Genomic DNA, 17,297 nt, shown 5'->3' with positions numbered 1-17,297 from the left:
GGTGGGGTTACGAAAGGGGAGGGGAAGGGGGAGGGGGGCGGTCAGGGCTGGGGGGGAGGGGCGAAGAGACGCCGCCGCCGCCGCCGCGGCTGCTGCAGCCTCTGGGAGCCTGGAAAAGGGGAAGCGAGGGCGAGGGAGGGACTCAGTCCCTGGCAAGGCGGCGGCGGGGGTGGCGGCTGAGAAGGCGGCAGGAGGGCAGAGGGAGGCAGCGTCAGGGGCGCTGCTGCTGCTGCTGCGCTTGCTGGTGCTGCTGCTGGAGGCGGCGGTGGCGGAGGAGGAGGAGGAGGAGGAAGAGGCGGCGGCGGCGGCGCAGGAGGAGGCGGCAGGGGCGGGCGGCCCGCACCAGCCATGCCGAATAAAAACAAGAAGGAGAAAGTGAGTCTGGGGCCCCAGCGGGCCCACCGAGTCAGCTGAGGGGACGGGGATTGGGGGCCGGGCCTGGAGGCGGGAGGGGAGAAGACGAAACTGCCCCTATAGGGACGGGGCCTAGTGTGGGGGCTCGGGCGCCGCCCCCCTGAGTCGAGAACTCGCCGACAACTTCTGCTCCTGACTGGGGACCCCGTCTGCGCTTCCCCAGCTTGCCGGGACCCTAGTTCTGGGCAATGACAACTGATGCTCCCGAGTTAGTCACCTGGAAGCGGGGCCGGTGCGAAAGCACCCAGGGTGCCCAGGCCGCGGACAGGACAGTGGGTGCCCTACCTCCCGGCGGCCTAACCCTAGGTCCACTCTCCGCTTCCCCTCTCCCTAGGAGTTTGGTAAATCTCAAGCAAGTGGGGGACATCATTCCCCATCCTCCCAAGACCTGGGGGCTGGTGGCGCCTACATCTCGCCCACTCTGCCCCTCTCCAGGCCCTTGGAGATCAGTGACAGCAGCCCGAGATTGTCCTGGAAGGAGCGGGAGTGGGGGGGGGGGTGGGGGGGAAGAAGGCGGGAGGAGTGAGGCTGCCCCGGGAAACGGCATCTGGCGTCCACAGTCGGTGCCTCCCCCGCCCCAGAACCTCTCCGGAGCAGCAGCAACAGCGGGAGTGGGGGTGGAGGGATGATACCGGGTGCAGAGATGCTTTGGAACATGCCTCCTAACCCAGGAGGAGAGGGTGAAGCAACAGCTGCAGCCGTCAGGGGTTAGAGGGAGGGAGGGTCTTGCGAACTCTAGCTGGAGAGAGGGTTTAGGAAATTAACCCTGGACACCAAACTTCCTTTGCTCACCGTAATTGTCTAGAGGATTCCTCGTGATCGGGAGGAATTTTGTGTCGTTTCAGAGAGAGACTGACTTTCTAGTGCTGTAAAATAGTATTATTATCCTGCATTGTGATGATGTGTATTGTGTGATGATATGTTTTTCTGCTACGTTAGCTTTTTTTGTTTTGGTTTCAGGTGGCGCTGTATAGCATTTTAGTATCACCTTAGAAACCACCATCATAGGAGTTTAGGGAAAGGAAAAAGGAAGGGTCCTTTAAAAAAAAAAAAAAAAAAAAAAAAAAAAACTCATACTACACCATAAATAATTGCATGTAACTTACGTTCCTTTTTTTTTGGTAGTCTTGGTAACAAAAACTTTAAGAGTAAATAAATGTCTTGTAGACTATTACATCTTCTAAAACAGTATATGTTAGAACTTTTTGATAATATTAAAATGAAATAATTGCATAGTTAAGAGTTTCAAAACTTTTAAGGATTTTACAAACTTAGAAATATAAAACTTGATCCGCTTGATGTTTTCTCAGGAACCAGCAAAATCGGGGAAAAGTGGAAAAAGTACAAAAGAAGGACAAGATGCTGTAGAACAGGAGGTAATTGTTTTTTGTGTTTTTGGCTTTAGTCAAACAATTTTGGTTCTAGCAGTTAGCAAAACTAAGAAGGGCAGAACCCAAAATACTTAGCACTTTTTCCTGCATGGGATTTTTGACTTCTGCCATCCTTTCTTTGTATTTATTTAGGAGATATTTGGAAAAATGGAAATTTCATGATTCAGATTTGGAAAACTGAGGTATCTGGATGTTTAAATGAAAAGTTGAACAATGTAATTGGTAGTTCATAGACACCTTATGAAGTCTTCCAACAAATCTGAGATTGTTTCTGTCAGTCAGACATGCTTCTCTGACATATGTTCTACTTATCCCTTTTAGCTGTTGGTTCTTCTTCTTTTCAGCTGCTGGACCAGTTTCTTTTTAATCTGCCAGTAGCCTATATCAGCTGTTATTTCTTTGCACTCTGTCCTCCCACCACTCACCCCTCAATCTCTAGACTCTCTTTTGTTGCTTACTCAAATCCCCCTCCCTTCTTGAGCTCCTCCAGAGTGTACCTATGCTAGGTAGGCCCTTCTTTCCTTCCATATTAATTGATCTCTTATTCTTTTTTATCTCTCAGCCTACCTATTTCCTTTAAAAATTTGTTGCTGTTTTTTCAAAATCATTTAGCCTTTTGTTATGTTCTATCAGTATTCTATTTTAGTGTTCACACTTTTTTGTCTTATTGTTCATATTACTTTGCTGATTCGTGACAGTAAATTCTAAATTGTACTGGATTTGACAACAGCCTATTTTTTAAGTGTTGTTCCTTATTTACTGATGATGTCATTGACCTACTGTCAGGACAGTTGCTTTGAGTCATTTTAGCTTATGGATTTCCACAATCATCATTTTGTTTTGCTCATTGGGTCTCTGGACTGAATGAAGATGACCAAGTGGCTGAACTCAGAAATCTAAATCATACTATTTAAGAGAGCAGCTAACAAGCACATTGAATATTAGGCTCCTTACATAAAAAAAGTCTGATGGTTCTAATATACCTTGTCTAATCATTTTGACATTTTCATTTAAATTAAACTGAATTTATAAAATTTTGTTTAGAAATTATACTTGGGTTTTTTGAAAGCCATGTAATTTTTCATATATAAAACATTTTCTTTATCACATATATATGTATATATTATATGTTATAAATATTATTTATATGTATTGGTACTTTTTAAAATTTCCATTTTCTTTTCCTTATTACTCACATGTTTTAGATCTTTCTTCTCTTGCATTTAGGAAGTTTGATGATTTTAATGTTAAACTTTTCAGGAAGGTAAATCTCCTGATCCCCAAAATCATAAAAACATATTGAAATTTTTTTAAAAACATACTTTTGAATTATTTATATCAATATTTTACCCTACCCTTTCATTATTGTACTTAATCAAGAGTTGACTATAAACATTGTAAATGCTTGTTTTAATAATAGTATATTCTATAAATCAGTTGATTTAAATTGGCACAGTAGATAGAGGGTGATCTTGAAATCAAGAAGACCTGGGGTCATTTCCTGCTTTCTGATATATGTTAACAGCTGATCCAAATGACTTCACTTCTCTGTGCTCCAAGCCAATTTTTTAAAATAAATTTTTATTGTTATATTTTGTTTATATAACACCTATATTTTTCAAAGTAGTCCTCCCTTCACTCTTCCCATATAGTAGTCCTTTGTAATAAAGAGTAAGATAGAGAAATAAAAATCAGTTTTTCAAACTTGCCTACATGTTGGACAAAGCCTGATATTAAACGAAGAGTCCCATAAACCTCTCCCTGTTCTCCAAGGAAATGTGGGGCACATAGTTCTTTAACATTTTAGGTGACCAATAAACTTCTGACCTGCCTCAGAGGAGGGGGTCTCCACACCAGGAGTAGGAATTCCTACACTGAAAGTTTCCCAGGATGTAAATGTTCCTTTTACAAGCTCTGACCTATCCAATAACTGCCAGAGTTTCCTAGTTAGTCTTCGAACTGTCCTTGATATCCAGTGTATGCTGGCAAAGAGGGATGATCTTAGAACCACGTATTTGGAGTCTGAGTACTTGGATTTGAATTGCAGCTCTGCTGCTAACTAGCTGTATGATCTTGGATAAGTCATTAAAACTCCATGGGCCTCTCAGTATCTTGCTCTGTAAAATGAGGGAGGTGTAGTAGACTAGATTATTTCTGAGGTTCTTTCTTGCTGTAAATCCTGCAACAGTCCCTCTTACTAATAAGATATATTAAGGATTTCAGTGTTTGTTTCATTTACCTAGATTGCATTGCAGGGAAAAATCAGAGTTGGAGACTGCTAAATTCAAATTTGGAATTGAACCTGAAAAGCTATTAGTAGATCAATAGGAGGTAGGCTCTGAAAAACACTAAATATATCAGTTTTATATAAATATAAATATTATGGAAATTCTGTTAGGTGGTTTGCTTTTAGCTTTGGGGTTTTTTTAGCTCCTGAGAGATAAAACTCATTTTTCAGTTTCTCTTTGTTATTTATATCACCAATATTGCTTTGAAAGTCACAACTAAAGAACTAAGTTACTTAGGATATTTCTTTGAAAGGATAAAGGATAGAATATTTTTAGTAACTTGAAGTAATATAAACTGAGCAACTTTTATTTCTGCCTGAACCCATATAGCTTTAATTCTTGCTACTTTACTTTCAGTTCTACCTACTTATTATTATAAAAAATGAATGAAAAAGCATTTATTAACCACTTACTATGAGTGAAGCACTGTGCTAAGCATTATTAAATGATTGACTTATTGTGTGGTCAGCTGAGCCATTATTGCATATTTTAAAAATTTCTTTTCTTTCCTGTTATTAACAGTTATGTTTGAATATTTCAGATGAAAATCTTAAATAAGTTAAAACTTCTCTGTCTCATTTTATTTATTTATTTTTATTTTTTATTATAGCTTTTTATTTATAAGATATATATGCATGGGTAATTTTTCAGCATTGACAGTTGCAAAATCTTTTGTTCCAACTTTTCCCCTCCTTTCCCCTACCCCTTCCCCCAGATGGCAGGTTGACCAATATATATTAAATATATTAAAGTATAAGTTAAATACAATATATGTATACATGTCCAAACAGTTATTTTGCTATACAAAAAGAATCGAACTTTGAAATATTGTACAATTAGCCTGTGAAGGAAATCAAAAATTTCCCTGCCTCATTTTAAAGCCTTCTTTATTTAATATCCACCTTTATAATTATTGTTTTTTTTTAATTGCACTGTCCTGCATGCAGTAATAGGCCTTTAATGATAAAATGTTTGTTAAAATGAATTAAATATCCCAGGAGCTTGCCCTACATTAGGACAGTGTATCCCTGTTGGAGATCCATGTGAAAAGAAATCATTCTAACCCAAAAGTCAAATAGCCAATTGCATTGAAAAAAAGCACCAGCAAGAAAACTGTTCAAGAATTTGATTTTGTATACTGATGGTTCATTTTGTTTCAGGTGTCTGACTGATTCTTATAATAACTGTTCCCTATCTCACTGAAGAGAATTCAAGAGGGAAATTGGCTTATAATGCAAGAAGACTTTAAATTGAATATAATAAAGTTTGCTTAATGGATACTGGATAAGGGAAAATCTTCTGAATTAATTGGTACTAAGAAAAACAGATTTATATAGTGGAAGGAACCTTGGAGTGATAATCAGACGACCCAACTTCTCATTCCTTAGTTGCCACCAACTTGCTCTTAGACTTTGAACAAGTCACTTGGGGTCATAGGTTTCTTCTAAAATAATGATTTCTAAAATTCTTTTCACTTTAAAATCCTCTTTGCTCATAAGTGACATCCATTTACTCTTGGATGGTTTAAGTGGAATACCACCTAAAAGAACTTAGATAACCTATGGAAGTTCTCTACAATAAGGGCTTTTAACTTTCCTTGGACTCTTTTTTGCAATCTAGTAAAACCTATGACCCCTTCTTAGAATAATGTTTCTAATGTATAAAATAGAATATATAGAATTACAAAGGAAACCGATGATGTTACAATATAATTATCAACATTTTTTTTTAAAAAACCAAGCTTATAGATCCAGTGTTAAGAATCTGTTCTATAGTTTAGATGGTTTCACTTTTGAATGTAGCATATAATTGTAATTACTTTAGTTACTTTTATTGAATCTTAAAGCTTTATGTGTATCTCCTTTTCCCTTTCTCTTCCCCACAATATCCCTATAGTTTGTTTGTAGCTATTAATAAGAAGCTATCATGTACAAATTCCCAAATCAATTCATGTTGGAATGTGGCTTGAAAATCGGCAAAGGAAAACAGTTCTTAGAAAATTGTTTACATGTTTATAGTATGTTATATTTAAATCTTTGCAAGCACAAGTAAAAGAAATTTTTTGCCAATTTGTAATCTTTGTAAATTGATTTGTTTCTCTAAATTTAGTTGTGTTGAATTAAACTCTATATCATAATATTCTTTTAGTGCCACTTACAAATTGGTTGTTGCTTTAAAAATAAATTTAGTGCATTTGCAAAGTATCTACTTTTAAACACATTAAAGTAGTTTCATTTTTTCCTTTATGATTATATTAGGTATATTTGCAGCTTTAGTTATGTTTAGAAAGTCTCTGTAGGAACTTCACAATATCTCTTGCTGAAGAGAAGACCTATAATGGTTTCTAAGTCTCGTCCTATTATCCTGTATTATCAGGTATTGTCACCTTGTACTTTTTAAACAGCTCTCTTTGGTTCCTCGTGTCCAGTCAGCCTTCAAATTCTGTCCATTCTTTCTTTTTAAGATTCTCTCCATTGTGTCATCTTTTTTTTTTTTTTTTGGTGACATCAACCCTGTCACTTCATGCCTGAATTTTTGAAATTGTCTGTCCCTATTTTAGCCCTTTTTTCTTCTAACTAGCCTGCAAAGTTATTTTCATCATGCTAATTCCCTGCTCAAAAATCTTCAATGACTTCATTACTTCTTGGGTGTCAAACTCCTTATCCCTACAGGTCATATTTTGACGTATTTTAAAATGTAATGTTGCCTATATTTTATTGTTTTTTGTTATTTTGTTAACTATTTCCTGGTTACATTTTAATCTGGTTTTAGCAGCAACTTGCTTTGTAGGCTGATTCCTCTGACCAACAAGGTAAACTTCAAATTCCTTAGCTTTACATTCAGGACTCATAGCTTATCCCCTATTTATTTTTATTTAGCTACTACTCTTCTATATCAATAGCTCCTAACCTATTCTGGCTTTAAACTTATGCAATTGGCAAATAAAATGGTTCTCACAGTTAAAAAGTTTTCACAGTTTTAGGCTTCAAATTTGTTCTTTCCCAAGTTTTGCCATCTTTACTCCTAGGATAGGAAGCAAAGGCAACTGTTTTGCTGGGGAGAGGGAGTTATTAGTTTTTTCTTTTTGAATCTGGTGACCAACTCTTGAAATGATAATTTTATTACATTTTGGTAGAGTATCAGGACTGTGTAATTTTGTAAAGAAACAGCCTCTTCAGTACCTTTCTCTCTGTTCTTTGGCAGCATCCCACTACTCCTTTCAGGTCTGGCATAAATTCTTGACCTAGATTCTAGTCCCATGTCTTCCTGCTCTGAAACCTATATCATTTACTGTCCATATCACTTATTTGGCAATTTAAAATATTATGTAGGTTTCTTATGTTCATATGACTTGTCTCTATAAGTTCTCAGAAGTTGGACAATACAAAATTAAAATTTCCCTGAGGATAGTAACTAAGTGCTCACTTTCTTTTCCTTTGGGTGCCTTGTAGGTAGACTGTGTTTTTAATTTATTTTTAATTACTTGGTAGATTTTTGAAACATTAAATCAGTTTAACTTGGATTAAAAATAAGAAGAAATAATAAGTCAGGAATCAAATAGAGTTGAAATCATGGTGATTAAGCTGAAGAGAGATGTACAAATATAGGTATATGAACAAGAGGATAAGAACATTTTTAAAAGTGTTTAGGCTGAAACAACCCCCCCAAACTCCTGAAGATTGTAAGTGATTGTTCCTTTATTACAACTTTCATTATTTATTGATTATGACACATACCACAAAAGATGAGTGCATTATTAACTTAAACATATTAATACTATCTAACCTGGTATTGAATGGTACTGGGAGAAATCACATTTTGTTAATTGTGTTCTCTTCAGATTTGTTATCTAATCTCAACTGGGCCCTCATTGCTGCAAGGCAGTCCTTTTCCTTAATTTATTTTCTATCACACTTTCCAAATCTGCTGTTCTAAACTTTATCTTCTCAAGCTTCCTATTCTATTGTTATCTGTCAAGGGCTCCCTAATCTTTCATATGCTACATCTGAAGCCCTCTTAACATTAGTACTCATTTTTTCTTCCTTTAGTAAGGACTTCAGTGAAAGAGATAGTCCTTCTCCTTGCCAAGGCCAGCTCTCCTCTGCTTATATCCTTGATCTCCCTTCCTTGCCATCTTCAATAGATTTCTCCAATAGTCATTTTTCTATTAGATATTTTGAACTGATTATTTATCTTAAATTTAAAATGTCTGAAATGGAGTTCATTGTATTTCTCCCCTTCCCTCTAAAACATCCATTCTTTTTCTGTCTTCTATATTTCTGTCACTATTCTCCTTCATTCTGTATAACCAATTATCAAATTCACGCTCCTTTCTGTGACTTCTCATATTAGTTGCCTTTTTCTCTACCAGTGCAACTATCAGCCTAATTCAGGTCATTATTCCTCCCCCCCCCCAAAAAAAAAATCCAAATTATTATTATAATCATCTAGTCCCTTTCTCGGGAGTTCCCAAATGTTCCAATCTACTTTTACATGGCTACCAAAGTAATTTTAAAGCACTTTTTTGAGGGAGAAGCCAAAGTCAATCACTTTAAGGAGACACAACTTATTTCTGAGCAAAAAATACAGGGAAAAAAGTTCTTTTACATGTATCATTTTGGGAGCCATAAGCCTCCTTTGAATTGTCAGGCCTGTTCTTTTATACTTTTGGGTGGCCAAATGAGGGTGCATACACAAAGATATTTATGTAGACTTGACTTAAAGAATGTAGACTTAAAGAAGTCTTTGAGGAGATGGATCCCTATCAAATATATACTCCCTTAACATTTAAAGCCTTCTACAACCTGATTCCAATATGTCTTAATCTTTACAGTCTGACAAATTTGCTTTCTTACTGTTAAACTGAATATAGCATTCCATTTCCTATCTCTGTGTATTTGGATAGACCTTCGCCTAAGCTGCAATGCACTTCCTTCTCATTTCTGCCTCTTAGAATCCCATTTCCTTCAAAGCTCAGCTAAGTGCCACCTCCTAAGTGAGTTCTTTCCTGATCTTCTTCTCTAACTACTAGTGCCTTCTTCTGACTTCCCTCCTTCCCCCATTCTAGTTACCTTGTCTTTGTCTGGTATGTGTATACATGTTGTTTTCCATCATAGAATGTAAACTGCTTAAATATGGGAATTTTCATTCTTGTCTTTTTATCTCCAGACCTAACACCCTGCCAAAACACATATGATAAATGGTAATTAATTCTCAACTGGGAGCAGCCATCTTCTCCCCAACATCCCATACATTTTGTTGTCTATAAAATGTAAATTTCTCACATGATTGAATATATAAATTCTTTGGTTTTGCTTTTGTTACTAATTTTTTTCCTATGACTGAATTTGATATAGTTGATTAGAAAAGTTATATGTAATATTGAGTTTCCAAAGTAGATTTTTTAAAGGAAAATTTTCACATAAATGGAAGAGAAAGGCAATGTAGTGAACATATTTTGACACAACTGTAGATCCAACCAGATAGAAACTGCATGTGCTTATGCATTTATTTCTAAAATAAAAACATTTCCAAACTCATTTTGCCACCAGAGGGCATAAGAGAACAGGTCTGACAACAATTCAGTGTGCATGTCTTGTGATATTGATGAGGTGTGTAGCTGGGCTGAGAGGAATGACCCTCATCAATATGGCTATAGAATCAGAGGAACCAAGCAGCTAAGATTTAAATACTGGGAAATCCCTTATAGATCCTCACTGACTTGCAATGGACATCCATTGCTGTGCTTTCCAGTCACACAAAGATAGTTCAAAGAGCTAAAAGAGATCAAAACTTTTTCCCCCCATCCAGTAGAGATACTACCAAATTTGACCTAGGAAACCTTTTTTTCTTAAAAAAAATTTTTTTTTAATTCTGCACTTAAACATCAAAAGAAAAATACTGTTTTCATATCTACAGAACAGAAAAATGCTAATTATATATAAATTTGTGACTTTTGTATACAAATTGCTTTTTTAAAGTTATGTAATTAAATTCCCCATATTATTTTCCAAGTTACCCTGCTTATCAGTATTTCCTTTTGAACTTCTGTTCTCTGCTACATTTCTTTTTAATGCTTCCAATGACCTTTTCTTCCCTTTTTTGGAGTGGGAGGTGTGGGGTGAGGGAGGGAACAGGGAAGCAAACAATATCACTAGCTCTGCTTCTCTTCCCCAAATTCTCCTTCTCACTGAATTAAAAAAAAACAAAAAACAAAAATCAATCCATACATTGGCTATATCCTAAATTTATTTAAATTATCTCTCTGTCAAGAGGTAGATAATATTCTTCATTCTTGGTCTTCTGGAAACATGGTTGATAATTGATTGCATTGATCACAAGTCTTAAGTCTTCCAAATTGTTTTTCTTTGCTGTATCATCATATAATTGTTCTGTTTTAGTCACTGCATTTATATATGTTTTCCCAGGTTTTTCTTAAGTTATCCCTTTTATCATTTCTTTCATTATTTTTATGTATTTTGATTTGTTCATTCATAATCCCAACTTATGGGTGTCTGCTTTGTAACTTTGCTACAACAAAAAGAGTTTCTATCATTATTTTTACATAGATTCCCTTTCCCCTTTGATTTTTTTGGGGTTAATAGTGTTATTACAGGGTTGAAGGATATATGCACAATTAAAGTTTGCTATTGCTTTCCAGAATGACTGAACCAGTTCATTTCTCTACCCAAATGTTTTGGGTATGTTAGTTTTGGAGGATAAGAACAGGAAGTTCTGGAAGAAATGTTGAATGACTCTTCTCATATATTTGAATCAGTTTCTTTACTTTAGATATCTTTTATTAGAGAAACTTGGCACACATATTTTCCCCCTCAGGAATTATTTCTCTTTGATGTTGTTAAGACAAAATGTTTTCAATTTTATGTAATCTAAAGTTTTTGAAATTATCCTTTGGGATCCTCTCTGTCCTTTGATCATGAACTCTTCCCCCATCTATGTCTATAATATGCTGTGACTTTTTAATCTAAGCCATATATCCATTTGGAATTTATTTTGCTATTGGGTATTATATATTATGCTTTGTTGGTCTAAACTGATTTTTTTGGCCAGATTAATTTCATACCTGTCTCTATCTCTCTTAATGGTTGAATCCATCCTTACTAGCCTTTGTCCCTTATCTCTTTTCTCTTTTGTAGTTAAATTCTTTGAGGAAATCATTTACAATAGATGCCTCTTTTTGTTTCCTTCCCAGTGTCTGAAGTCTTTGCAAGCCAGGCTTCTGAATTCATCATCCAATAAACATTACTCTCTTCAAAGTCACTAATGATTGCTTAATTACTGAATCTGATGTTACCTTTTCTCAGTCCTTGTCCTTGACCACCCTCCCTGTTGCAAGTTTGACCTATATTGGATTGCTTGATGTTTGAGGGAGGGAGAGAAGTTTGGAATGCAAAGTTTTGCAGGGGTATATGTTGAAAACTATCTTTTCATGTATTTTGAAAAATAAAAAGCGATTAGAGTAGGAATCACGAGTAATACAAACTCATAAGTTTGAATCAAGAAGCTGTAAAGAAGAGTTTAAAAGGAAGGAAAGAAAAGATAATTAGCTGATTGGGGGTCTGGGTGAGAGAAAGAAAAGAAAGCAGAAAAATAGAAGCTAAATGTGTCAAAAAACAAAGCAATCTGTACTCTTCTTAGAATTTTGTTAGAGTAATAATGGAGGAAATTGGATTGTCCTCCTTTCTTCCTAATGTACAATTTTTACTGGGCCCTTCATACCGCGTTTTTATGAATGAATGGTTTATGACCCGTGTTACTTAATTATGTAAACGTTATGTTCCAATTTTTGTATTTATCTTCCTTGAAAAGTCTACAGTGATTCTAATTATTACTTTTAAAATTTACCTGGTAAGAGTTTGATTCATTTCTGGCCTTACAGCACTTTTTCTTTATGTTTTCCTATTGGAATTTAATGAGGATGTATCCAGGCATGTTTAATATTTGGTTTGTGTGGAGTTGGGTATAGGACATGTGGTGGTGGCTAGAGGGTAAATGTATGGAGTGTAGTGAGTCTGAAATCAAGAAAACCTAAGTTATAAATATAGCCTCAAACACATACTAGCTGGTGACCCTATTTGCTTCAGTTTCCTTATTTGTAAAATGAGCTGGAGAAGGAAATGCAAAAAAAAAAAATTCCATTATCCTTAATCAAAAAAAGCCTTCCTAATGGGTGACACTCAGACACAATTGAAAACGGCTAAATAACAAGGCAGAGGATAACTATTTTTGTTGATTTAGGAAAATTTTAACAATTTCATGAAGTATATTACTTAGATCTTTTTTTCTTAGTTTTCTAGGATGTCAGTAATTCGGTCATCTGAAATAGCTATTTTAGGATGTCTATCTATTGGGTTTGCATGTTTTGCAATAGTATAGTTAATTCAATTACATGTTTAAGATCATATTTCTAGTTGTTTTGTTTTGGGTTCAATTAATTGGTATTCTGTTAGTTTATTTATTTAGTTCATTAGTTTAGATTTGTTTTGGGTCTTTTTTACAATTTTTTTCTTCCCACCCTAAAAACTTGTTCGTGTTTGTGTTTTGTTTTTACTTTTATTAATTTAATCCTACAATTTTTCAGGACTTTGCCAGTTCCTTAATTGATTTCTTGTGATGTCATTTATCCATTTGAGGATGTCAGTCAAGATTATTTTATATGCTTTCTCTCTCTGTTGCTTCTACTTATTTGAGTTCATTTAGTTGTTCGAGGATTTTTAAAACTATAATGGCACTCTGATTTGATCTTTTTGTGTGTGTGTTCAATATTTCGAGTTTTTTGGTGGTTCTCTTTTTGTCATGTGGATGGGGACTCAGTGAAGAAAAAGCAAAAAACCTGGCTTCCTTCAATGTTTTCTGTCCACCATCTTCAGTCTCCCATCATTATCCGCTGGGCAAACATAAAAGGTATTCTTCCTCATTCTGTACAAACTGTCCTGTTTTTCCCCTTCCTCAAAGAATCAGGTTAAAATCCCACCTCAAACATGAGCTGGGTGGCCCTGGGAAAATCACTTAACCTTTCTCTAGCTTCAATTTCCTCATTTATAAAATGAGGATAATAGTGGTAGCTACCTCCAGAGTGATTTATGTAGAAAGAGTACTTTGCCAACCAGAAAATGCTATATAAATGTTAACTATCATTATCATTATTTTTTATTCCTATACTACAGGGAACTAGAAATGGGAAGTAATTTAATAAATATTTATTAAGCACTTAGTGTATATAGAGGCTCACTATTATTATAGGGATTAGTAGGTTATGAATTCTTTGACCATGACAATCCATAATATAAAATGACCCTCAGTCATCTGAGGCTCCTTGTTCTTCTACATAATACTGTTAGAATGATTGAAGGCAGAAAATACTAAGAATCATGACTTTTCGACAGTATGTAAATATAACTATTATTTTTAAGGTACAATCCTTTTTCATCAGTCATCATGTAGATATGTTACTTGGAGAAGGAATGAGATCATATCTTGACATTTTTGCTATAAATGCAACAAAGGTGTTGAAGTTTTTGATAAAATATAAGGAAGTATAGTTAAATAAAACTATAGCTCATAGTTTCTTCTTTTGAGAAGCAAAGAAAGAATTTGACCAAGTTGGTTTTGTTGGTATCGAGAGCAAGGGGAACATCATTTGATGGAACTTTTGGTCATCTTACTTTAGAGTAGACATGATCATAAACAAGATGATCAGCTTGTTCTTAAATTACAACTAGTTCTCAAATTAATACAAATAATCTTATGACGTTGTCACATATATTTAAATTCATTTTATTCAAAAGTATGATTATGTAAACTTATGGTGATTGGTTCCAGCCCAATAGAAATATGCAATGCAAATTTGAATGAGAGAAATTCATAGGGTACATTATTCATGCTAATTGAGACCTGACTATAATTATAGCTTGTTTTCCAATATCTCTTCCAGAAGATGAAGAGGTAAAAGAAATTCTTTACAATCCTATAAATTGAATTGAGACATTATATTATTAAAATATTTTAGATAAATTTGTTGCTATACTTTGTGTTTATGTAACATACGTTTACCTAGTTCATAGTTTCTCCTTTCAGAGAAGCATCCCTTATAACAGAAAATTTTTTAAAAATTCAACAAACTGACATATATCAAAGGAGGTCTGATATTATCAACATATAAGTTAATATTTGGTAAATTCAATGTGAGGCTGGACAGTGAAGTAGAAAATCCAGAAAAAAAAATTTAAACATATGGCCCACAATACAGATACAAAAGAAACTAAAGGCTTATATTACACAGAAGACTTATGTCTATATATCTATTTTATGTTAGTATTTTTCTAGATAAGTATCAGGAGAACACTGGACATGGCACAAAAATTGGCTGTCTTAAAAGATAGGAAGCTCTTGTAGGTATGAGAGTTATACTGGAATTAGTTAACTATATGGTAAGATGATTTACTTGTGAGCACAAAGATGAAAATCATCACTAAATAAAAACTTATACAATTAAAACTTATACAATGTCAAATCTGATCTACTTAAACTATTGATACAAAAAAGGAAAATGGATAAAAACAGATGTTGACACAGTAATCATTTCCTACTGAAGTTTACGGTGCCTGGCATTTAATTAGGTATTTTTATATGCTTGTTCCCTTATTCTTTTTCTCTCTTCTTTTCCTTCATCTTCCTGCATTCTTCCATCCCTTCCCCCCAAAACACTTCACCCCTGGAAAATCATAGTCACTTTGAAAAGGCAAAAAAAAAAAAAAAAAAAGAAAAGGGAAACAGTGAGAAAAAATATACTTCATACTGTGTTCTAAAAGTATCAGCTCTCTATGTAAAGATGAATAATTCAGTCAACAAACACTTGATTTTCTTGATAAAGAGAAAGATATGACAGTTCAGGTAATGATGGCTTAGAAATTAAATTCATTTGCAAATCCTTACAGTAAGCAAAGTGGAAAATTATGAGTACCATCTAGTAGAATCCTGAGAAGCCTTGAACTAGGGAATATGATTTTATGAAAAAATACTTATTTAAACCAAGTCACCCAGGAACATTTAAAAATGAAAAATTGAGAATAATACAAACAAAAATTGATAATTCTTGGTCAGTTTTATAACAAGCTATTTTCTTTATCAGTTATAGTGTAATCATTACATTTTAGATTTAGAAATATCAGGGACTATAATATTAAAAACAAATTAAGAGGAGAAAAAGCAGTGAATTAGATCAAACATTCGCAATAGAGATCCATACAGTTTTGAAGGCACTGAGAAATAGATTCTAAAGATACTGAATCACTGGGGAGGAAATAACAAGCATCATTACTACTATAAAAATCAACAGAGGCAGCTAGGTGCTGAGTGGATAGCGTACTAGCCCTGAAGTCAGGAGGACCTGAGTTCAAATGTGATCTCAGACACTTAACACTTCCTAGCTGTGTGAACCCTGGGCAAGTCACTTAACCTCAATTGCCTCAGCCAAAAAAAAAAAAAAAAATCAACAATTGAGAAGGTTTTTAACTGGTCAAGCCTTTCTTTTTTTTTTTTTTTTTTTTTTTTGGTGAGGCAGTTGAGTTTTATGCCTCAGGGTCATATAGCTAGTAAGTGTTAAACTTTTCAGGCTGGAATTGAACTTGGGTCCTTCCGACTCCACGTTCCACTATAGCATTTAGCTGTCCCCAGTCCAGCCTTTCTTGAAAGATTTGGAACTACAATTAAAAAGCAACTAAGCTGTATATGTCCATTGACCCAAAGATACTATTATTAGAATTCTACCCAGAGATCAAGGAAAGAAGGACCCATGTGTCCAAAAATATTTCTAGCTGCTCTTTTTGTTATGGCAAAGAATTGGAAACTGAGGAGTTGCCTATCAGTTGGGGAATGGCTGAACAGGTTATGGTATATGAATAGGATAGGATGCTATTGTGCTATAAGAAATTATTAAAAGGATAGTTTGAAAAAAAATTTGGAAAGACTTCCATAAACTAATGCAAAGCAAAGTGAACAGAACTAGGAAAACAGTTTATGCAATGACAACAATATTGTTAAGATAAACAACTTTGGAACAACTTTAGAAATTTTATCAATACAATTAACCACATTTCCAAAAGATCATGATGAAACAATATAGAAAGCTGATGGATTTAGAATGCAGATTGAAGGATCTTCAAGAGATGGCTAATATGGGCTTTTTTTTTTTTTTTTTTTTTTTTTTTTTTTTTTTGCTTGACTATACATATTTATAATGGGTGGGGGAGATGGAGAAGGAAATTTGGAACTGAAAATAAAAATTGCATTTTTTTTTTGATTCAAAGAAGGTCAATAACTACTTACATGGGGAACTGAATGTGATTCACAACATAGCATTTTCATTCATTTTGTTGTTGTTTGCTTACATTTTATTTTCTTTCTCCTTTTTTTCCCTTTTTGATATGATTTTTCTTGTGCAGCAAAATTATTGTATAAATTTTTATACATATATTGGATTTAACATTTTAACATATATTGGATTACTTGCCATCTAGGGGAGGAGATAGGGAGCAGGAGGGAAAAATTTGGAACACAAGGTTTTGTAAATTTTTCTATGCATATATTTTGAAAATAAAAAGCTTTAAAAAATACATGCACTTTTTCAACTCTATAAAATCTGTGGAACAGTGATCCATTTAACATATATTTCAAGGCTATCCTTAATGAAAACTTGAGAAGGGAAAAGGCAGCATTTTATAAATACTCTTCTGCAACATACCGCATCATTTAGTTACACAGTTAACAAAAAGATGCAAAGAACACAAGATCCCATGGGTTTTGTTTTTAAAGAAGTATTTGAGTAGAGCAGATTGTTGCCTTAAAGGATATTCTTTAGCAAAGTACATATGTTGGAATCATATAAGATTTTTTTGATAGTTGCTACAGTAGAAAGAAATTTGATTATATAATTATTCATATTAAACAAGGTATAAAACAGAGAAACATGTCCGCTAAAAAGTATTTGCATGTCCAGCACAGTATCCAACTAAAAGAGGAATTCTTAATAGATGGTAAGATTCTTTAATTGCCCCAATTTGCAGACATCATTGTGTTGTTTATACGAAACCCCTTGGACATTAGAGAAAGGAAAGAGTTAAGCATCCATCGCATGTCACTTCTAGCACCTACGGACCTAAGGATACAGACAGCAAGGACAGTT

General features: G+C 34.8%; 1 protein-coding gene across 5 annotated transcripts in view; it reads left to right on the top strand.

Annotated features, from left to right (window-relative positions):
- The first annotated feature begins 234 nt into the window (after positions 1-234).
- PPP2R5C (protein phosphatase 2 regulatory subunit B'gamma) overlaps positions 235-17,297 on the top strand; it is a 202,231-nt gene continuing 185,168 nt past the window's right edge. Inside the window, exons 1-2 of one of the 5 annotated variants that reach the window (XM_051978353.1) lie at positions 235-375; positions 1,725-1,790. In XM_051978353.1, the coding sequence (XP_051834313.1) occupies positions 349-375; positions 1,725-1,790 (93 nt within the window). In that variant the 5' untranslated portion in view covers positions 235-348. Of the gene's footprint in view, positions 376-1,406; positions 1,512-1,724; positions 1,791-7,721; positions 7,776-17,297 lie in introns of those variants that run through there. The other 4 variants (XM_051978354.1, XM_051978355.1, XM_051978356.1 and 1 more) reach the window with 4 other exon arrangements.

Source organism: Antechinus flavipes, chromosome 2 (assembly GCF_016432865.1).
Source record: "Antechinus flavipes isolate AdamAnt ecotype Samford, QLD, Australia chromosome 2, AdamAnt_v2, whole genome shotgun sequence".
NCBI classification, from domain to species: domain Eukaryota; kingdom Metazoa; phylum Chordata; class Mammalia; order Dasyuromorphia; family Dasyuridae; genus Antechinus; species Antechinus flavipes.
The sequence above is the reverse complement of the archived record's forward strand: the minus strand, read 5'-3'. Positions and strand labels throughout refer to the sequence as shown.